Genomic DNA, 23,546 nt, shown 5'->3' on the forward strand with positions numbered 1-23,546 from the left:
ACTTTTATAGTTACAGGTCGGTTGTCCTGGTGTGATTCCCAAGCTGAGTCCTCCTTATTATAAAATTGACTTAAAAACAAACAAGAAAAATGAAAGTATTAGTCATCCAGTCGTGTCTGTCTCTGTGACCCCATGGACTGTAGCCCATCAGGCTCCTCTGTCCATGGGATTCTCCAGGGAAGAATACTGGAGTGAGTCATCATTTCCTCCTCCAGGAGAGTTTTCAGATGCAGGGATTGAACCCGGGTCTCCTGCATTACAGGCGGATTCTTTACCGTCTGAGGCACCAGGAAACCTCAATAAAATCTGGGATCCGGATCCCTCTTCCAGAGCCCAAATCCCTCTGACGGGTGGGCCGTGCCCGTGGTCTGTTTTCCCTCTGGAATCTCCTGTCTGGCAGAATTAACTACGCCATTTGTTGAAATAGCAGCCATTTGCTTCCTGGAATTACGGCAATCCGTACAAAATACCCAGAAAACCATTAGCCCGGACTTCTCAGGTCAGTGTTTATATGAGGAATAGGCATTTAAGTCACAGTTATTTTCATACTGACTACATTGGCCTGTCACTTTGTGGAAACATCTTTTAGGACGGAAGCAGCATTAACCGTGAACTTCATCTTTTTTTCTCTCTCTGACTCAGCATTGGAACTGGGTGTAGATTCAGTCACATGATCCTTGGATTTTGATAGTGATTCAGTACCTGGGTAGTAGTGCCAGCACGAGGGTCAGAATCTTAGAAGGGGCACAAAGAGGCTCCTGAAGAATCATGAGCTGAACTTCCGGCCAGGGGCGGGGATAGTGGGGCTGAGGGCTGTTCCCGATCCCCTTCTTTTCATTGCCAAGGACCTGCCGCCTGCTGTGAGTGGCCTGGGCTCCAGTCCCCGCTGTATTGTTGTTGCTTCGTCACTCATCACATCCGACTCTTTGTGACCCCATAGACTGTAGCCCTCCAGGCTCCTCTGTCCATGGGATTTTCCAGGCAAGAACACTGGAGTGGGTTGCCATGCCCTCCTCCAGGGGATCTTCCCCACCCAGGGATAGAACTTGTATCTCCTCCACTGGCAGGCAGATTCTTTACCACTGAGCCACCTGGGAAGCAGTCCCCACTCTCGAGAGAGCTCAACATTTCTCTCATGGGGTGAGCACGCCTTTACTGCCACAAGGAAGTAAAGGCTTTAACTGACAGGTAGCCCCACTATTTAATATCCACCCAAAGTAAGGCCACAATTTAACTACAGCAAAACAAAAGTCATCATTTTTGGTCCGTCCATCCTAAGTCCCTTCAGCTGTGTCCAACTCTTTGCGACCCCATGGACTGTAGCCCACCAGGCTCCTCTGTCCGTGGGACTCTCCAGGCAAGAATACTGCAGTGGGTTGTCATTTCCTTAATATCCAACAGAGTCCTGGTTAAAAATGTAAAGCCTTGAGCATGTGTGTTCATGCACATTTCTCTTTCCCACTGAGGAGAAAACTTAATAATTCATCAGGGCCTGTGACACAAGAATGTTAAAGAAAAGCTGTTAAATATCTCATTGCTTTCTAGACTTGTTCTCTGCAACCACCTAGTCATGGAGGCACCCAGAAATTCTCACTAACAAGGGGAATCACTTGACGGATCTTTGTCTAAGATTTTTCTTCTGTGCAGGGGGTATTTGATCATACAGTGCTCTGAACTGTTTCCAAGTTACGATCTGTACTTGCGGAGGCTCCTGTGGAGGTGGGAGTGAGAGGCATGAGGAGCCGGCAGCCCTGTCTCAGAGCAGCTCTTTAAGTTTTTCATGTAAAGGAAGGTTCCATGCTAACAAGCTATGAAAATCAACGGTGAAGAATTGGGGTGGAGAAGTGGGGACTCTCGTCCTTTAGTCTGTGTATTGGAGGAAATTCAGATACAGTTTGAATTAGACTGAAGGGCTTGCTTGGGAGTGTTCTCTTAACACACCTCAGAGGTAGGTGGATCTGACAGGTGGCTCATTGTTCACAGGTGTGGGGGGTGCTGTCACTCCACAACCAACATGCGTGGTCTTGCAAGATGTCTCAGAGTGCCTCTCTTTGAATTCAGAGCTGTACAGCACTCATGAACCAGGGCTTGGGGGAGGCAGCCATTCACTCCTTTACAGATCCCACAACCCGATCCAGGAGCAGCCGGGGCCAGTAGAAGTCAGGTTATTTTGGCCCCTCATAGACCTGAGCTGACTGAGCTGTCCCTAGAGTGATGTACTGGCCCACACTGAGTGACACCATGAGAAGCAGCCTCCAAAGTGTGTGTTCATTTGAAGCAGTTTATGGGGAGGGTGCTGTGTTTATTCTGTGTTCTCTCCATAAGGACCCATGGGATAAATTTCTCTGGGATCTCAGCTCCAGGAGCAGCATCTTTTAAGGAATGGATTTATGATTCTAATATGACTTCCATGACTCAGAAAACTGCTCATAGTTTCCTGCAGATATAAGCTTAATTATCCAATAATGATTTGATGACAGCAACGTTAGATCTTACCTCATGCTGTGTGCACGCTGTGCTTAGTTGCTAAGTCGTGTCCGACTCTTTTGCGACCCTTTGGACTATAGCCTGCCAGGCTCCTCTGGGATTTTTCAGGCAAAAACACTGGAGTGGGTTGACATGTTGTGACATTCTAACATGACACTTCCATGTTGGAATCTTCCCAACCAAGGGATCAAATCCGCGTTTCTTGAGTCTCCTGCATTGCAGGCAGACTCTTTACCACTGAGCCACCAGAGAAGCACTTCTTACCTCCCATTATCCCCCAAAGTAAAGTACAGATGGACTAAAGAGCTAAATGTAAAATTCAAACCTATGAAGTATTAGAAAAAAAAAACAAAACATTCTTAAAACCTTGGTGATTTAAAACTTTCTCAAACAAGACACAAAATTTAAAGGAAATGAAAATAACTGATAAGTTATTAGTAACCAAATGTTTTGCATGTAAAATATACTTAAAGTTAAGGTAAAAGTGATAGACAAGGGGAGAGTATTTTCAGTGTGTAACCATCAAAGAACTAAGATCTACAGTGTATTACAAAATAAAACTAATTTCTAAAAATCAAGAAGAAAAAGTCTGACAAAGTAATAGAAGAAACATATAAATGTGTCTTTCACAGAAGAAAAAATGCAAATAGCTGTAAATATAGGAAAAAATATTCAATTTCAGTAGTAACTATGTCAACTAAAAAGAAATATATTTTTTTCCTCACATAAAGTTGGCAACAATGTAACAGACTGACAACACCAAGTATTGTTGACAGTATGAGAAAAATGTGCGCCACAGTGTGTGGCTCTGCAGACTGCTGGGAAGTTTGGAGAGTTTAATTTGGGGAGTACTCATTAAAATTAAAGATCCATTTATCCCTCAAGTCGGCAAGTCTACTCCTGTACTTGTATAAAGAGGTTTGCACACTGGTGCTTTCTGCGGTAGTGTTTAAAACACCAAACACTGAAACAGTCTTGAATGTCCATCATTATAGGAACTATTGATTGTGGATTCCTCCCTGCCTTGGAACACTGGGGAACTGGGGGGGGGTTGGGTGGGATGTTTGGAGCAACACTGGTAAAGTTCTTTTGTCATCAGCATGACTTACAATTGTCCATGCCTGGTGCAAGGTGATCAGAGAAGGCAATGGCACCCCACTCCAGTACTCTTGCCTGGAAAATCCCATGGACAGAGGAGCCTGGTGGGCTGCAGTCCATGGGGTCGCTAAGAGTCAGAGATGACTGAGCGACTTCACTTTCACTTTTCACTTTCATGCATTGGAGAAGGAAATGGCAACGCACTCCAGTGTTCTTGCCTGGAGAATCCCAGGGACGGGGGAGCCTGGTGGGCTGCCGTCTCTGGGGTCGCACAGAGTCGGACACGACTGAAGCGACTTAGTGGCAGCAGCAGCAGCAGCAGTGCAAGGTGATAACAAAACGACTGACTTGGATTTGATTTATTATTGTTTTAAAATTCTCATCAGGCAATGCCTCCATATTGCTTGCATCCTGGACAAATTGCTCCCACTCCCGCACTCCCCGCTGGGGACCACTGGGATGCAGAGATCTGTGTGCTCTGACCTCTCCTTCGCTTACTGTTAGGAAGAAGGGGTGGAAGAATAGGGGGAGTAGGATGCCAGTTTTGCCGAAACACAGATACATTTACAGAATAATATTTCTAAATGTACTATACATATATGATGCACAAATACAACTGTAGTCATTTGGCGGGAGAGAGCAGGGATATAAGGTTGTGGTCAAGGCAGACTATATCTGTGGTGGTGGTTTAGTCACTAAGTTGTGTCCGACTCTTGGAACCCCATGTACTATAGCCCGCCACACTCCTCTGTCCATGGTATCTTCCAGGCAAGAATACTGGAGTGGGTTGCCACTTCCTTCTCCAAGGGATCCTCCCAACCCAGGGATCGAACCCGGGTCTCCTGCACTGCAGGTAGATTCTTTCCTGACCGAGCTGCCAGGGAAGCCCGCCTATATCTGTATGTTTTAATAACGTCTATGTTATTTATATATTTGCATATATACATATAAGTATGCGTGCGTGCATACTAAGTCACTTCAGTCGTGTCTGACTCTGAGACCCCATGGACTGTAGCCCGCCAGGCTCCTCTGTCCGTGGAGATTCTCCAGGCAAGAATACTGGAGTGGGTTGCCACGCCCTCCTCCGGGGACCTCCCCAACTCAGGGATCGAACCTGCGTCTCGTGTGTCTCCGGCATCAGCAGGAGGGTTCTTTATCACTATGCCATCTGGGAAGCCCTTATAAGTACACAAATAGTTAAAAATATACATTTATATACCTTTTCTTTTTTGAGGGGAGAACTGCCCTAGTAAATTAAACAGAAGGGAGGACGTAGAGGAGGGCCAGGGTTTTGAAGTCCCCAGAAGTTCAATGCCATCGCCACCTAGTGGGGAGGAGAGGACACTGCCAGGGAGGCAGAGAGCGTCGGTCCTGGGTCCTTTCAGCTGGCCCTCGCCTTTTCCCTGTTGATGCCTCCTAAGACTTATCAGCAGAAGACAACTTACAAGTCACCTTAGAATAAATAGGGAACTTCAGGCACCTAGTGGTGATAGATAGGTGGCGTTTTATACCTGCATTTCAATCACGCAGACAACCTCCAAGAATATCCCTTGAGGCAAGTCACCCAGAGTCCCTGGAAAACTGTCTCGACTTGAGCTAGATGATACTGAATCATAGTTGAACAGAATTTTATAAATTTTTCATTTATGATCATGACAAACTCACATGGCAGATTTGTAATGATCTTATTTTACAGAGGAGAAAGTTAGAGCCTGGACCAAATTTCTAAGTAATACATTAGCAGATCAGGCAGCTCTGATGCTAAATTCTGTGACCTGAAGACCTCTGAGGTCACGACTACCTTAAAGGGGGCCCCGGGATCAGGGACCTGGCTGACACATTCATAGAAGCAGATACATTTACTGTAGCAGATGCTGGTGATGTCCCGGGCTGTACCCCCCCCTGGACCTACATGAGTTGCCCACAGCTATGGGGGACAATTTCTGACCCACTGATGGTTTTCCACCTCAGATCCAATCTCTCTCTCCATCTGAGGGATTTCTCAGGCACCATTCATGCAAACCTGTGTATAAAGTTTAGGCCCACCCTGGGTGGGGCCTCTCTCTACCGGTGGGAGATAGGAGACTGGGCAACTGCTGCCCGTCTTCTAGGGGCAGAATTCTGAGCTGTGACCCACGTGGCTTCTCAGCAGGTCCCTGGTGGGATGGAGCGCCGGTGGCCTATGTTGTATCTTCACCGGCCTTTCTCATTTCTTGGTTTCACTCTTGGGTGTCCTGGGATTGCTTCTCTCAAAATCTACAACCAAATTTTTAATTCTAGACCTGCTTTTTGTGGAACCCCAACTGAGAATGCAAGACACGGTAGCTGGGTACTATGGGAGACGCAACGATGTTCAGAAAGTGGGTGTGGTTTCCCTAGGGGCCTAAAACGCCACGTTGGTAGTAATGTGAGTGGCAGTGACGCTGTGCCTACAGAAGACAGAGGCAGCCTGACTAGATCTTCCATAGGCTCGCAGTTCCAAACGGTTCAAAAAGGCATTTGAACTTTCCAGGCTTCACCTGTGTCACTATAGAAAACGTTGCTATGGGAAGGCCTCCGTTGGCATCACAGAGTTTAATACTCAGTCCACGGTGATCACTGTGGAAGAGATCACCATGGATGGCCAGGGAGAGGTGAGGGCAAGGTCACAGCATGATCTTAGACCCAGAGCTGGGGATGAGCGGGGTGTTTCCAGAGAATAGCAAGTTAATTTGGATGCGGGTCCACGAACTGTCTGATACTGTAAGTAAAGAGAGAGAGAGAGTGTGTGTGTGCATAGAGGAGAGTTTTTCTAGGGACAGATTCTGTAGCTTTAATCAGATTCTCTAAGGGGGTTCATGAGCTAAACCATGAGGGAGGAGGCACTGAGGACTCTTGAGATGGCTTGTGATGGGAACCAAGAATCACAGAATGTTAGTAAACTGCACCCTCAGTTATGAGATCAAAACAAACTGACTGTGCCCTTGTTTGTGTTCTAGGAGAGAGCTCAGCTCTTTACAAAGTTATCTTATCCACTCATCACAACCATTCTCTGAAGTGGATTCTAATATTTTCCCAATTTGACAGATGAGGAAACTGAGACCGAAGAAGATGCCTTGTTCAAAGTCACACGGCTGGATTTGAACACAGGCAGGCTGATTCTAGACCCCATCCCCTTAACTCCATGCCAGGGGCCCTCAGACTTTAACACACAGCAGAATCACCAAGACAGCTTGGGCTCCATCCCCAGAATATTGGATTCAGCAGCTCTGGGGCAGGGCCCAAGGATGTGCATTTCTAATAAGTTCCTAGGTACTATGGTTGAGGCTGGTCTGGGGGCCACACTTTGCAAGCCCACTTTGAACTCTAAGCTCTCATCTCCAGAGAGGAGGGTATGCCTCCAAGAGTTGTGACCTGTGTCAGCGGCAAAACCAAGATAAGAACCTGGGTCTGTGGATTCAGAATCCAGGACTCTCCATGCCACTCTTGCTTGGAGAGGGGCACAGCTTATTTAAAAATGAGGGGTGCTTATGTGCACCCTGCTCTTACCTGATGTGTGTCCAGCTCCAGAGGATGGCCACTAGGGGAAGGCAATTCCTTGCTTAGCTCCTCGGAGCCTCCCCGGGCCCTCCTCCACCTTCTGGCCCTCCGATCTGCAGCATGGGGGGCCTCCTCAGGCTCGCTGCTGTCTGAGGTCTCCCTGCCAGCTGCCTGAAGGTTGAAGTTCACATCCAGCTCTCCCTGGAGGCGCATCTTCTCTGTTGCGGGGTTCCGGGGGGCCTTCCTCTGCAACCAGGACAGCCTGGCCCGGTGCCCAGCTTCCCGGGATGAGCCCACCGACGAGGTCTCCGAGTCAGACCACATGGCCTCGGGGTTGGGCGAGGGCCCAGAGGAGGCAGAGGGGCCTTGGTCTGAGCCCGGAGCCTGTGCGGGCTGAGTCTGGGGTTCCCCGGGCAGAGCCCGGGGCTGCAGGCACAGCGTGCTCAAGGCCTCCCTCCAGTCAAAGTCCTCCTCGCTGTCGGAGCCCAGATCATCATAGGCAGATGCCACGCTGGAGGCCGCCTCCAGGGCCTGAAACGTGCCGCTCTTGGGCTTGGCCAGCAGGCGGGTTGGGGGCAGGGCCCCGTCCTTCAGGGCCATCCAGTTCCCATCGGGGCTCTGCAGAACCGGGGCCACAGCTGCGGGCAGGAGGGAGAGGAAAGCCAGAGAAGGACTGTCAGCACCTCAGAGCGAGGGCCCCCTCAGACAGCCCTCCTCCTCTGCGCCCCTCTTCCCAGAGCTCTTTCTGGTCTCCCCGCCCAGAGTGGGCTCCTCCTTCCCTGAGTTGCTGTGACAGCCTTTCTGGTTCACTCCAGTATCCATCCTGGCTTCTGGCTGACCACGCACAGGGCTGGGCCCTCCTCCCTGGTGACAGGGGCCCTGCAGCAGGGGCTGGGTCTCAGTCATCCTGCACTGTCCCAAAGCCAGCTCGTGCGGAGGAAAGAGTAGAGGCTGGGAAGGCTGTAGGGACGCTGTGGGCTGAGTAAACCCATCTCCAACTCACACTGAGAAACTCAGGAGCAGGGACTGTCCTCGGATCTTTATTTCCCCACACTGAGCACACGTGGTGTATATACGGCAGATGTTCAGTCAAGGTCTGGGAAGTGAGAATGTGTCTGGGGGGATATGAATTTGTCGAAGGCACTGTCAAGTCTGAAGACTGAAGGTGGGTTTACTCAGCGTCCCTACAGTTGACCTCAGCCGTGGACCAACAGGCTCCAGGGCCTCCAACAGGCCCTTTCCCTGAGGCATAAACAGAACCTCTGAAAATAGTCCATGGACATTAACCTTCTGGGATGACCTCTGTACCTCCTCTGTTGTACATTTCTGCTCTGCTGAGATGGAGCAGTGCCCCCAAGGAGTAATCTGCTTCCTGCGAAACAGATCAGACATCTTTCAAGACCTCTGGGGTTAGTCTGGACAGCTTGGCATGTCAAGGGCCGAGTGGTCCTCAGAAAAACCAGCTGTTTTCTACGCAAGTGCTTTCTGTTCTTTAAGTCTTCGTCCTGAGAGGTGCATGGAGTTTTGAGCTGCATGTAAAATCTTTTTTCGTGTGTGGTGTTGTTGAGCTAAATTTTTTGTTTCTATGCAATGATAAAATTACACATAGGTGCCTTAGTTTACAAATTTATTTGGAATGCTCATAACCCAGCAGGAACTGTTCTGTGAAAGGGACTGTCTGCTAGAGTGCTTATAAAACCTCCTAAGTTTGTCAGTTTCTTAGTCTAAATTTTGAAACGCTCTTTCTTTGTTGTTTGTTTACTGTGGAGACACTTGTACACATGAGAAGTTGAAGAGTCTTGACGCTTGGGTCTGGGGGCCACATTAACTGTGGTATCTTGGACGCTGAAATGAATGCCTGCTAGGTTGGATTGGTGTCCCTGTGAAAGTGAAAGTGTCTCAGTCACATCTGACTCATTGTGACCCCATGGACTATACAGTCCATGGAACTCTCCAGGCCAGAATACTGGAGTGGGTAGCCTTTCCCTTCTCCAGGGGATCTTCCCAACCCAGGGATTCAACCTAGGTTTCCCGCATTGCAAGTGGATTCTTTTCCAGCTGAGCCACCAGGGAAATCCAAGAATACTGGAGTGGGTAGCCTATCCCAACTCCAGGGGATCTTCCCGACCCAGGAATTGAATTGGGGTCTCCTGCCTTGCAGGTGGATTCTTTACCACCTGAGCTGTCTGGGAAGCCCTGGTGCTCCTGGCCTACATATCATAAGACACCTGCTCCTAGTCCACACAGAACAGGCAGCTGAAGTGGGGCTGTGCAGCCAGGTGGGCTCTGAACCCACCTGCCCACTGCCTCACAGGTCTCAGCAGGCAAACTGCCCACATGGGAAGTATGCCCGCCTTATATACAGTGTGCTGTGTGGGAGACCCCGTGACTTGGTGGCCCGGCCGTCCCAGATGGGCACACCCCCACTCAGATTGATGGTAGGAGGGGCTGAGCAACCTCACGACAGCCAAGCAGCCTCCCAGCAGCCTTTCTGAACCCCGCAGAACTGTTACTTGTCTGGTCCAGCCTGTCCACGCTCTTCCAGCTGGGCAACGCCTCCTCCTCCCTCGGCTGCTGCTCCCTTGGCTGCTTTGATGCAGCCTCCAGCGAAGGGGTCCTCAGGGCATCTTCTCTGCTGAGTGAGAATGCAGACTGCGACCGCTGTGCAAAGAAAAGAGGGGAAGAGGTGACCTCATCAGGCACAGTTCCCAGGGGGACTGCCTTCCGATCTGTAGGCACCCCACTGCATGGAGATGACACAGCTGATGGTAATGGCTTTTCTCACCTTGAGGTTCAGAAGCTTCAAATCAGTACATCCTGCTGTGAAAGTATCAGCTGCTCAGTTGTGTCTGTCTACAATCCCATGGACTGTAGCCTGCCAGGCTTCTCTGTCCATGGAATTCTCCAGGCAAGAATACTCGAGTGAGTAGCCAGGTCCTTCGCAAGGGGATCTTTCTGACCCAGGGATTGAACCCAGGTCTCCTGCATTGCAGGCAGATTCTTTACCGTCTCGGCCACCAGGGATGCTACATCATGCCATATATGGCACAAATGTTTCCCCGTTTATTCCACTGCAAGTGGCCAGGCCTCCCAGAAAGCATCAGAGATGCAGCGGAATCCAACAGAGCTGGTTCTTACAAGGCTCCTACTTACCCAGTCATTCTTCCAGCTGAGATTTCTCAGGGCCAATTGTGTGTGATGAAAATAAGAGCATATTCCCTTCAGAGACCTCCTAACCTGAGCGTTGAAGCAGTGTGAGTAGAAAATTGTAGTGCAGTGTAAGTGCTGTGATAGGTAAGCGAGCCAAGAGGGTCAGTCCACAATCCCAGAGACTTTGCAACGCATTCCCATTTAGTTAAACTCTAACCTAAGGACAAGTGGTACAAATGACTGACAAGAAACATGTTAGAACTGTATCATTTCTGTATGTTACAAACGTAACTTTGAGAATTTGTAGCTCAGATGTTCTATACAGGGAATTTCATCAAACAGAAAGAGACCAGTCTTTTCCATTGTCATTTAATGAGAGAATTCTCTTCTCTTTGGGATTTACTTTGCTCTTTTTATATGGGTGAAATGGAGGAAGGAAAGGGCCAAGCCGCAGAAAGCATCTCTGTGGTATGAAGCAAAGTATTATCTCTGACTCCGGCCTTAGGCAGTTTGGCGCCACCTGCTGGCCAACATCAACACTAACATGCCTACTGCCTCCTCCCCTCGGGAGAAACGAATGGGCTTTCCTCCTCTTCCACCGCAGATCCTGAGAGGAGGGGACAAACGGGGAGCGTGTTTGGAGAGTTGTGGGCAGGGCCCCCGGGCAGCTGAGGCTGGACTCGGGACTCATCTGTACCTGGGATCCAAGATTACTTCTGGTGCAACACCTTGACTGAGTGACTTAATTTCTTGAGAAGCAGAAATCTAATCTTTGCTCTAGCTCCCCAGGTGGTGCAGTGGTCAAGAATCCACCTGCCAATGTAGGAGACGTGGATTTGAACTTTGGGTTGGGAGAATCCCCTGGATAAGGGAATGGCAACCCACTCCAGTATTCTTGCCTGGGAAATCCCATGGACAGAGGAGCCTGGTGGGCTGCAGTCCATGGGGTTGCAAAGAGTTGAACACAACTAAGTGAGCAAGTAAGTGCGCGCGCGCGCGCACACACACACACACACAATTTTGCTCTGCGCACAGTAAACGTATACTAAGTGGGAGCTTTAAAAAGCCGTTTGAGAGTAACAGAGGAGAATAGCAAACACCGGCTGCAGGATATCTGGGTGAAAAAACCGCATCATGACTAGGGTTTGGGGAAAGGACAGTGCACTCTGTAGCCTCACCCAGAAGGATGGCTACCAGTCTGAGAAAAGAGGGCTGAGGACGGGCCCAGTATCCCCATAATCACAGGCCAGCCCGGGGCCCACAGCCCTCAGATACTGCACATCTGCACTCTGCTGGAGAGAGTGTTACAGCCAGTTCTGGCCCAGAAAGAGTCGTAGGAAGCCTCTTCTACTTCTCCTCACAAGACCCTGAGGCTGATCCAGGAGGAAGAGGCATTTGCAGAACAAATACAGAGCCTTTTAAGCTGTGTGCCAAGGGTCACGACCTGACTCCTCTTTGATTACAGAAGAGAGTAGGAAGGGCCTTCAGGCCTGCTGTTCTATGCAGCAGTCACAGGTTAATGCAGGCCAGGCGTGGAGGAGCTCTCCCCCTCTTATTGATCGGATAAGATTCTGTGTGCATTCAGTTCAAACAGGCCATGGCCTGTGGTTTCAAACCCCGTTCCTCAAGCTGGGCTGAGATTCCTGCTGCTTTAATACTGTGTTATATGACACTCTATTGCAACATCTGATCTTCTGCTGGTGTCCCCACTAGACTGCAAGCAACTGAGGGTAGTTAAAGGACAGTTAATGGTGACAGCTCCTGGCACAGTAACTGGTACAGAACTGGGAATCAGTGAATGTTTACTGTGAAGCGAATGACTTGAGGTAGGCTACGGGGTGCGTTTTTAGAAGCGCCTGCTGATGGTGATGATCTTACTAACTTCTTGGATGACACCGGGGAGCAAGGGAAACAAAGAAGAAGCCCACTGTCATCCTCACTTATATCAGGGAGGGCGAGGTCTTGGAGGAGAGCCAGGCTAACACTCATCAAGTGGTTTTTTGGCCCAGCATCAGTTCCGTCATTCCGAGGGCATGGCAAGCACTGATCCTGTCTCTAGTGCCCTGAACAGCTCTGATACTTGACAACAACAAAGGTTTTCTTGGGGTTGGGTATTCAGGGAGCCATCTATAATTTTGGGAAATCCCTGACAGATGATGAGGGGCGATCATAGAGGAGAGATCAAGGCTGACAGTCTGTTGACAGGGGAAGTTATTAAAAATGAAGCAAAAAAATCCTTCCGTGTCAAACTGCCATCTATTCAGGGGGATACGCCCTTCTTTTTAGAATCTGGCTGTGCCACGTCTTAGCTGGGGCATGTAGGATCTAAATCCCTGGCCAGCGATGGAACCCATGTACACTGCACTGGAGTCTTAGCCACTGGACGACCAGGGAAGTCCCAGAGGGACATACCTTTGATATGCCTCCCATCTTGGATTGGCAAGACCCCCCACCCCTCTTCCGTGTGATCACACAGATCTTCCTGTCTCTGCTCCAGTCATATTCCAACTTGTCGTCTTTGCCATGGACTGTGAGCGCCTTGAAGATGGTCTTCTGGGTGTGACCCTCAGTCCCACGTTTGTGACCGAATTTGTAGGATTATAACACGGTTTGAAAAATAGCAAGAAGAGATAAGAAAGCCTTCCTCAGCGATCAATGCAAAGAAATAGAGGAAAACAACAGAATGGGAAAGACTAGAGATCTCTTCAAGGAAAGTAGAGATACCAAGGGAACATGTCATGCAAAGATGGGCTCGATAAAGGACAGAAATGGTATGGACCTAACAGAAGCAGAAGATATTAAGAAGTGGCAAGAATACACAGAAGAACTGTACAAAAAAGATCTTCATGACCAAGATAATCACGGTGGTGTGATCACTCACCTAGAGCCAGACATCCTGGAATGTGAAGTCAAGTGGGCGTTAGAAAGCATCACTATGAACAAAGCGAGTAGAGGTGATGGAATTCCAGTTGAGCTATTTCAGATCCTGAAAGATGATGCTGTGAAAGTGCTGCACTCAATATGCCAGCAAATTTGGAAAACTCAGCAGTGGCCACAGGACTGGAAAAGGTTAGTTTTCATTCCAATCCCCAAGAAAGGCAATGCCAAAGAATGCTCAAACTACCGCACAATTGCACTCATCTCACACGGTAGTAAAGTAATGCTCAAAATTCTCCAAGCCAGGCTTCAGCAGTATGTGAACCGTGAATTTCCAGATGTTCAAGCTGGTTTCAGAAAAGGCAGAGGAACCAGAGATCAAATTGCCAACATCCACTGGATCATGGAAAAAGCAAGAGAGTTCCAGAAAAACATCTATTTCTGCTTTATTAACTATGCCAAAGCCTTTGACTGTGTGGGTCACAATAAACTGTGGAAAATTCTGAAAGAGATGGGAATACCAGACCACCTGACCTGCCTCTTGAGAAACCTGTATGCAGGTCAGGAAGCAAATTTGAGTGAACCCCGGGAGTTTGTGATGGACAGGGAGGTCTGACGTGCTGCAGTTCATGGGGTTGCAGAGTCAGACACAACTGAGCGACCAAACTGAACTGAACTGAACACGGTCTGACTCTAAGGAGCTGATGGCCTGTTGCCAGGCGCAGTATTCCTGCAGCCTCCCCTGAGCTGTTTTCTATACCGTGGCCTCTATTTTCCTATCTTCAAACTTCACATTATACATCACACATGTTTAAAAGAGAGAGGAAATGATAGCATTTCATTTTGCAGTGGCTCAAACAATATTTTATTTCTGTATGTGTGTGTCTGTAAGAGGTGGCTGGGTTCCACTTCTATAGGACAAAAATGCTCCCTTACTTATAAAAGCCAAGATCAAAACAGGAAAAGTCCTTCTCTGGTCCCAACAGGGAAGATGAGATCTATGTTTTTCATGAGTTAAGGATGCCAGGCTTTCATAATCTATTTCAGGCAAGCCACTGTTTCACACTAGGGGAAAAAAACTACACCCTGACAGTCACGAAAATCCCTAGAGAGCTGCCTCCAGCGCATCTCAGGACACTGCTGGTCTGCTGTCTCCAACCTGGGTGGAAAAGCCCCAGTTTTGAGACCTAGACCCAGTTTTGCCACAAGTTCATTGCAATAAACATATGGCCCAGAAGATGGCGCCACCACGACACTTTTACTTGCCAGTTGGTTCAACCTCCTTGCTCTTAGAGGAAAGTGATGGGATCACTCAGTTAGTTTATTTGCTTTATTATCCTGGCTGGGCACTTTGTGCCCATCCTTTCACTCCCACTCACGGCGTCTGTTTTCCTTCCTCTTACCCACCCTAGGGTCCATGGAAGAAACAAGGCTGGTGATGTCAGCAAGGGCCGGCCTGAGTTATAGTGTCTGCACGGTGGGTGGAGTCCACAGGTCCAGGAGTGTTATCATGACAGCAAGCGCTTGCAAAGATGGACTGAGAATTTCAAATCGGCCCCACCTCTTAACTCTTGGGGCATGAAAGTGTAGTATGCTGGGTAAGGGGTCCATGCCAGCTCCTCCTCCTGGGCGTCCCTGGTGGCTCAGAAGGTAAATAACTCGCCTGCAGTGCTGGAGACTCGGGTTTGATCCCTGGATCGGGAAGATCCCCTGGAGGAGGAAATGGCAAGCCACTCCTGTATTCTTACCCGGAGAATTCCATGGACAGAGGAGCCCGGTGGGCTACAGTCCATGGGGTCACACAGAGTTGGACACGACTGAGCGACAACACTTTCACTTTCATTCTAAGCCTCAGGGATCAGTGCGATGCCAAGCACACAGAGTGCACTCAGTAAGTATCAGTCACAATAGCCGCATTTATTAAGCTCCGCCACAGAGCCAGGGCAACACCTCCATTCCCTCACTCTGTCTGACGGGACACATGAGTGACCTGCGCCAGCTTGGACCCACTTGCCCACGCACACGGTCGGTGAGGGGCCGAGGCAGGGCTTGACCTTGGGTCTGTCTGGCTCCAGGGTGTGCTCTGCTGTGCCCTCTTGGTGCTGCGCCTGACACCCTCTCCTGAAAGCCTGGGGACTACGCACTCCTAGCTAACAAGCCTCAACCCAGCAGGACGAGCCATCCAATCCAGCTGGTTCTGAAGCTTTAGACAAAACTCGCAGGGTGGTCACCAGTTGCTTTTGTTAAAGCTTCCTCTGCAGGCACGGGTCCCCTGTGTGGGCAGCAGCATCCTGCCCTCCTTATATCTCTTGCGATGGTATATGGTTGCTATGACTGCGATGATTATCATCATCACCAACAGGCAGACTCCCTGGGGCTTCAAAATAGTCTCTGCTCTCAAGGAGCCCATATCAGGGATGAACAGAGAGTGAAAGTTTTTAGTATCAAGGGTTTGTGGGCGAAGGGGTGAACGACAGTGTTCGAATGAATAACAGCTGAGACATAGCTTTGCTTTGTATTTCTGGGGTCAGGCACATCCATTAAATTCAATCCAATAATTATAACAGTAATGAAAAATACTTCAGGTCTGTACTACAGTCATACAGGACAGAGCAAAATGTGAGGGAGGAAAATGACAAAAACACAAAGAGAAATGGCTGAAGAAAATAGAAAAGGACAGAGAAGAGACAGAGAAAGTTAGACAGAGACACAGCTCAGTTGCTGGGCACACTGCATGCCCAGCCTCTGCCCTCATCATTGTTATCGTTAGGGTCACCATATGAATACAGAGATGACTTTTTACATACGCGCGCCCAAGGAGACAGGCGCTACGTGAATGATAACCCCCACCCTGGTGCCTGTTAGGATATTGCATCTTAAGGCTTTGAAAATCAAGACTGCACTGACCCCCTTCCCGGCAGAGAGCCACACAATCAGAGAGGAAATTAAAAAGAGGGATGATCACACTAAATTTTCTTTCAAGAGAACAGATGAGAAATCCTGTCTGACTGGAGATGGATTAAGTTTGGGTTTTGCAGTTAAGCTCAAGGACGGAGTCCTACAGTGTTACGGGGTTCTGCACAGTTACCCCCGGAGCCAGAGTATCCACATCCATGGAGGACTGAGGACACAGGAGGGAGTACTGCCAGGAGGCCAGTGGCTCATGTGGGAGCACTGCCAGAAGGCCAGTGGCTCAGGAGGCCTGAGGACACAGGAGGGAGCACTGCCAGGAGGCCAGTGGTTCAGGTGGGAGCACTGCCAGGAGGCCAGTGGCTCAGGCGGGAGCACTGCCAGGAGGCCAGTGGCTCAGGCGGGAGTACTGCCAGGAGGCCAGTGGCTCAGGTGGGAGTACTGCCAGGAGGCCAGTGGCTCAGGGCCCTCCAGGGTCTGCAGCTCAGGGTCCCTCCTCAAGATGCCACAAAAGGGTCATCCTTCAGCCCCCAGCCTCTGCCCACCCCCCACCATCCCCACTGCCGCAGATGGCATGATTTCATTCTCCTTTGTCCTGCCTTTCCAGTTTTAAGTTGCCCCTGTGTGTTGCCCCGTCCTCTCTCCCATGCTATGCCTTGGGCCCCTGCAGCTGACGGAACACAAGTCCTGCCGGCCAGCCCTGCTCCTTTTCTTGCTGAATCTCCACACCCAGGACCCAGCCTCTATCCTCTGCCCCACATGCGCCCTCGCTGGGGAAGGAGGAACACACACCGAAGGACTTTACGGGCTTGGTGACCCTCCCCAGCCGCGACAGGCCCGGACCCTTGGGTCACTGGACGGACACTGTGCTTCGTGACTGGGGAGAAGGAACAAAAAGGTCTGCCCACATCCCGATGCCCTGTCCATGGGCTGCTGTGGCCTCAGAAGGCAGCGGCCACTCTCTCACAGTCCTCGATTTCCCTACAGCAAGTGCTCAGGTTGTGAGAACACACGCGGCCCTAGGAAAGCCATTCTCCCCACGGGACTCAGTGCAGCTCTTTTCAGAATGAATTGTAAAAAGCTTGTTGACAGTGTTATTTTTCCTAAACTGGTCTCTGTGTAAAAACCCACCTCCGCGTGTAAGAGAACAGGCCTCCCGGCCCCCACTCCTCGCTGCCTGGCGGGCACATGTGCTGACTACAGGTGTTAGGCGTGGCGGCCCCGTTTCTACGGGGAGAATGGTTCTGAGCTGCACACAGCAGGGTCCCTGTAGGGGTGGGCCGGGGCGGCATAGGGGCTCACCCAGAAGGTGGCGGAAGCTTGGGGCCCCCCCGGGGCGGCTGTGGTCCCCGCGTCAGCTGCCTCTGCACCGCAGCTCTGGGGCTGCGGCCACTCCGGCTCGTCTTCCACACGCTGCTCACTTTTGCTCTTCTGTTTCCTTATGATCTGGGGAGGAGGCAGGTGACAAAGGGGACATGTTATTGGGGAGACTTCCAGTGCTATGTGGTGTAACGAGGATCATCTTTGGGAAATTTTTAGCCATGGAAGAGTTTAGCTTCAACGGAATACCAGCCAGTTTCAGACCCGCCTTGTGATAAAACAGCACAACCAAAGCTGTGAACATTCTACAGCACTTTGCAGTTTGAAAGTAGTCCTCTGATGATGCTGGCAACCTTTTCTGTTAAGGGCCTACTGTGTGCCAGTCTCTGTGCTCGACACCATATAGTACAAGGCCTTCCCTGGTGGCTCAGATGGTAAAGAATTTGCCTGAAGTACAGGAGGGCAGGTTCAATCCCTGGGTCAGGAAGATCCGCTGGAGAGGGAAACAGAAACCCACTCCAATGTTCTTGCCTAGAGAGTTCCATGGACAGAGGAGACTGGTGGGCTGTAGTCCATGGGGTCGCTTGACATCATATATGCTCTGTGCTTGACACCATATATGCTTTACGTCATTTAATTGTCAGAATAACTCTAAGAGCTACCTACTATGCTGCTGCTGCTGCTAAGTCGCTTCAGTCGTGTCCAACTCTGTGCGACCCCATAGACGGCAGCCCACCAGGCTCCCCCATCCCTGGGATTCTCCAGGCAAGAACACTGGAGTGGGTTGCCATTTCCTTCTCCAATGCATGACAGTGAAGAGTGAAAGTGAAGTCGCTCAGTCGTGTCTGACTCTTAGCGACCCCATGGACTGCAGCCTACCAGGCTCCTCCATCATGGGATTTTCCAGGCAAGAGTACTGGAGTGGGGTGCCATTACCTTCTCCGAACCTACTATAGCTCCCTCTATTTTACAGATGTAGAGTTTATCTCAGAGATCATCAGTTAAGGACACACAGCTCATCAACAGTGGAGCTGGATCTCAAACCCAGAGTCTCTGGCTGTACACCCTGACTTTAGGAAGGGTCTGAAAGCTCTAAGGAGGGGGCAGATACCAAGTGTCATGAAGGAAGGCTTCAGCTTGTCTGCACCAGTTGCTATGCTGGGCACGGCCACTTGGGTTTAATAAGTCTATTTGTACAGAGGTCTCTGGGCCAAGCTCCTGGCTCCTCACCCACTAGCTCAATTCCTAAGGGCAAGCAAGTTCACACTGTTTATTTGTCACAGTGCAATGCAACCCCTCTGCCTTAGCCCCAGAGTACAATGGCAAAAGTGAGAAGGAACAAGACAAATGGTGCCCAAGACAACAGTGGTACGCTCGGCGGCTCTTCCACTCACCGAAGGCCCTGGTCTGGACCAGGGTAGCCCATTGCAGCTGTGTGGTTGCCAGGGTGCACCTACCTTCTGCAGGATGGTTGTGGCCAGCTCCTCGGTCAGCTCCTCCTTGTGGTCCCGCAGGTAACTGGCCTCATTCTGCTTGTCCTGTAGAGGGAAGAAGAGAAGGTTGTGAGCTGTGTATGTGTTTGGGGGACTTGGCAATCAATTTCTTGGGAGTCCTGACCACAAATGCAGGGGGAGGATGGGCTCAGTTCCAGGATGGTTACATGATGATGGCGTCTCCACAAGCTGCGCTTTCTCTTGGCAGCCAGGACACCACCCACACCACCTTCCAGACAGACGTTGTGGGGGATGGGGGGCATACCAGGCTGTCCCCATAGGCTTCTGCTTTGGAGATGGCTTCCTCAATGGCCTCTTCAGCCACCCGTAGGGCGACAGCCAATGTGTCCATCATGCTGTGTCCTGGACAGAAACAGAACAGAGACCACTTCTAAAAGGCAAGGACAAGTGAAAGGTCCTTGTGTCAAAGTCATGAGCTGACTAGGACGAGGCTAGGCCATAGTCCTCTTGTGTCCTGGCACTAAGGACAGCTCCAAACATACAAAGTGGCTTAAAGACAACAGACAAAGGGATTAACACAGCAGTTCTTCATCCACCTTCTCGGATAAAGATTATGCTTTGTTCTGTGCAAGCACTGTATCATTTGTAATGATAGGCAGGAAAACTGAAATCTTCTAAGGGCTGTGCTCGTGGTTTAATGCAAATACAAAATCCACAAAAGAATTTTTTAGATTCTAAGCCCATACCATCAATAGCATTGGCCGATTTTGCCCAGCTCAACCACCTGCTGGGCCGCAGACCAAGTATCTCTGTTTAACAACATTGTGTTGCAGATGAACAGCGAAGGGACTCAGCCATACGTATACTATCCAGGCTGCCACATAACATTGTTAGAGCTGAGATTCGAATTCAGGACTCTCTGTCTCCAAATCCTGTGATTTTTAACCACAAAAGTGAGATAAATACAAACTAACATGATTTTTTAAAATAAAGCTATCATATATCTAGTGAATGTATTTTTTGCATATGGCAACAAACAGGAGGAAGTGTCCTTAAACCAAAGGATTTCCACAGGTGACAGAATTCTCTTTGGATTCAAGTACTCGGAAGAGTTCTGCTTCCTGGAGGTACTAGATTTTTACCTCTTACTTGAAAGTGAGAATTTCTATTATTCCTCTTAGTTCACCCCAGAAGCCCAACGCACATCGGGCATAAGATCAGAAGTCTGCAGGGGCTGGTTGCCTACGTCTCCTCTTCCCCTTCTCAACCTCCTGTTTCCATCTATAATCTTCTAGTCAGGCATTACTGAACACATGCAAATCCCCTGAAAGCCGCCTCGGATGCTTTGTAGAATGAGATAAGGTGTAAATATATCAATTCATTAATTAATCAATCCCTAAGCTGGATCATGGAAAAAGCAAGAGAGTTCCAGAAAAACATCTATTTCTGCTTTATTGACTATGCCAAGCCTTTGACTGTGTGGATCACAATAAACTGTGGAAAATTCTGAAAGAGATGGGAATACCAGACCACCTGACCTGCCTCTTGAGAAATCTGTATGCAGGTCAGGAAGCAACAGTTAGAACTGGACATGGAACAACAGACTGGTTCCAAATAGGAAAAGGAGTACGTCAAGGCTGTATATTGTCACCCTGCTTATTTAACTTCTATGCAGAGTACATCATGAGAAATGCTGGACTGGGAGAAACACAAGCTGGAATCAAGATTGCCGGGAGAAATATCAATCACCTCAGATATGCAGATGACACCACCCTTATGGCAGAAAGTGAAGAGGAGCTAAAAAGCCTCTTGATGAAAGTGAAAGAGGAGAACGAAGAAGTTGGCTTAAAGTTCCACATGCAGAAAACGAAGATCATGGCATCCGGTCCCATCACTTCATGGGAAATAGATGGGGAAACAGTGGAAACAGTGTCAGACTTTATTTTTTGGGGCTCCAAAATCACTGCAGATGGTGACTGCAGCTATGAAATTAAAAGATGCTTACTCCTTGGAAGGAAAGTTATGACCAACCTAGACAGCATATTCAGAAGCAGAGACATTACTTTGCTGACTAAGGTCTGTCTAGTCAAGGCTATGGTTTTTCCAGTGGTCATGTATGGATGTGAGAGTTGGACTGTGAAGAAGGCTGAGCGCTGAAGAATTGATGCTTTTGAGCTGTGGTGTTGGAGAAGACTCTTGAGAGTCCCTTGGACTGCAAGGAGATCCAACCAGTCCATTCTGAAGGAGATCAACCCTGGGATTTCTTTGGAAGGAATGATGCTAAAGCTGAAACTCCAGTACTTTAGCCACCTCATGTGAAGAGTTGACTCATTGGAAAAGACTCTGATGCTGGGAGGGATTGGGGGCAGGAGGAGAAGAGGACGACAGAGGATGAGATGGCTGGATGGCATCACTGACTCGATGGACGTGAGTCTGAGTGAACTCCGGGAGTTGGTGATGGACAGGGAGGCCTGGGGTGCTGCGATTCATGGGGTCGCAAAGAGTCAGACACGACTGAGCGAATGAACTGAACTGAACTGAAATTAAAATACTTAATTCAAGCTTCTTAGGCTCCTGAAGACACACATGTGGACAGAAAGTGGCATTTGGCAAACATAAAAAATCTCCCAAACCAACCCGAACATATATGCTATGCATACTAAGTCACTTCAGTCGTGTCCAATTCTTTGCGACCCCATAGACTATAGCCCACCAGGCTCCTCTGTCCATGGGATTCTCCAGGCAAGAGTACTGGAGTGGGTTGCCATTCCCTTAAAGTCCTGGTCACCTTCCTGACCCAGGGATCGAACCAGCATCTCTTATGTCTCCTGGGTTAGCAGGCAGGTTCTTAACTGCTAGCACCGCCTGGGAAGCCCAAACCAACCCAGTTAAAGTCAAAGCTGTCTAGCCAGGCAGCTGATGAGGACGTTGCAAGCTGGCTGTGAGTCCTGACAGAGACACGCCTAGGGTTCAGCACCCCTCAAGTGTGGCTGAGTGAGGACACGGTTTCCCCAGCGTTTCTATCAGAAGAGTATTGTGATTGTCACCACACTCAGTGCCCCCTGGAGACAGACACCGTATCTGCCATCTCTCTTCTTTAAGATACCAGGAATGTATTTTTCACAGAAGTGGTGCCCTACAAATTCTTGTTGATTCAAAGTGCACCATGACCTCCCCAGCGCTAGGCTCCGAGGGCCCCAGTGATGCCCCAGTAAACACCAGCTGAGTCCACACTCTCTGATCAGACACATATGTAACAGCTAAGAAGCGTGTGGAGATCCCGTGATGGGGACAGTCCCCAGCTTCCATAGAGCACTGGAAGGAAGGAGCGTGGAGATGTTAGAAAGGCTCTGGAAGCCACATTTAAGATTTTGGCACAAGATGGAGTGGAGCGCTGAAGATGTTTGGTCCGAAAGCGAAGGCTCGTGTCAGTTTCAGAGATAACTGGTGGGGTGTGGAGGGAGGATAAGAGGTCAGAGGCAGAGTGGCCGAAGTTTAGAGGACCAGTTAGGCAGAGGGATGGTTACTTCTGTGTGTCAACTTGGTAAAGCTATAGCTGCTGCTGCTGCTAAGTCGCTTCAGTCGTGTCCGACTCTGTGCGACCCCATAGACAGCAGCCCACCAGGCTCCCCCGTCCCTGGGATTCTCCAGGCAAGAACACTGGAGTGGGCTGCCATTTGCACCAGCTGTTTAATCAAACACTAACCCAGGTGTTGCTATGACGGTTTCTGTAGGTGTGGTTCACATTGTGGTCACAGTAGTTGACTTTAGGTAAAGGATATCACCCTTGAAAATATCAGTAGGTCCCGTCCCATCACTTGGAAGGCCGTAAGAGCAAACACAGAGGCTTCCCAGAGAAGAAATCCTGCCTTAAGACTTGAGGATCAACTCCTAATAGAACTTCTGGGCTGCTGACCTCTTCTATAGATCTGGGGCTTGCCAGGCCCCACAACTGTGTGACCCAAGTCCTTGAAATGAGCGTCTTTGTATGTGTGCGTGTGTGTCACGTGTCCATATCCTATTGGTTCTGTCACTCTGGAGAACCCTGGCTGATTTAAATGGTCACTGAAATTAATATTTATATAGGAGTGTTGAGGGCAGGAAGGTGCTCAGGCCATAGACCTTGGAATAGAAAGAAAAAAACAGGACTGCAAACAGAACCGTTAGGAACTTGGGTGACTGGGTAGAAGTGGGGACAGGGATTGAGGGAAAGGTTAAATCTTGACGGTGGACTTAATTGTCTGAGGAGCTGGATTAGGATACGCTGAGGGGCTACAGCTACTCAGGATCCCTGGAGGAGGTACAGCTCCTGATGGTCAAGCATCAGAACTCTGAGTCTAGAACTCTGGGGCTGAAGTGAGAGCTAGGCATTCAGACGGAGGTGCGCCACGGTCACGTGTCAACCCAGGGAGAAGATTCAAGCAGGAAGGATGAGAGAGGACCAGACTTTGATGAGAAGGTGCTCAAGGAGAGAGCAGGGTGAGTGCAGAAGCTGTGGGGGGCACACCACAGAACCAGGGGGACTAGGAGGCACCTGTTCCCAACACCTGGCACTTCAGGGAAGGAGCTGCAGTGTTGGAGGAGGTTTTATTTGTAATTAGAAGTTTGTTTTGCTTTTAATCTCTGTTCTAAGGGAATAATTATTTAGGTATAAAAAGTCAAAGTCAATCCATAAATGGTACATTCTTTCTAAGACTATTTCAATATGAATTGCACAAGTGAGTTTGTTGA

The 23,546-nt window shown here is 49.4% G+C and overlaps 1 protein-coding gene across 1 annotated transcript in view; it reads right to left on the reverse strand.

Moving 5' to 3' along the window:
• LOC120867792 (myosin VIIA and Rab interacting protein) overlaps window positions 1-23,546 on the reverse strand; it is a 221,453-nt gene that overhangs the window by 48,175 nt on the left and 149,732 nt on the right. Inside the window, exons 6-10 of the mRNA XM_040246181.1 lie at window positions 19,120-19,217; window positions 18,819-18,899; window positions 17,344-17,487; window positions 9,618-9,765; window positions 7,114-7,742 (exon numbers count right to left, since the gene is read on the reverse strand). Of these exons, the coding sequence (XP_040102115.1) occupies window positions 7,114-7,742; window positions 9,618-9,765; window positions 17,344-17,487; window positions 18,819-18,899; window positions 19,120-19,217 (1,100 nt within the window). The remainder of the gene's footprint in view (window positions 1-7,113; window positions 7,743-9,617; window positions 9,766-17,343; window positions 17,488-18,818; window positions 18,900-19,119; window positions 19,218-23,546) is intronic.

Source organism: Oryx dammah, unplaced genomic scaffold, assembly GCF_014754425.2.
Source record: "Oryx dammah isolate SB20612 unplaced genomic scaffold, SCBI_Odam_1.1 HiC_scaffold_9, whole genome shotgun sequence".
NCBI classification, from domain to species: Eukaryota; Metazoa; Chordata; class Mammalia; order Artiodactyla; family Bovidae; genus Oryx; species Oryx dammah.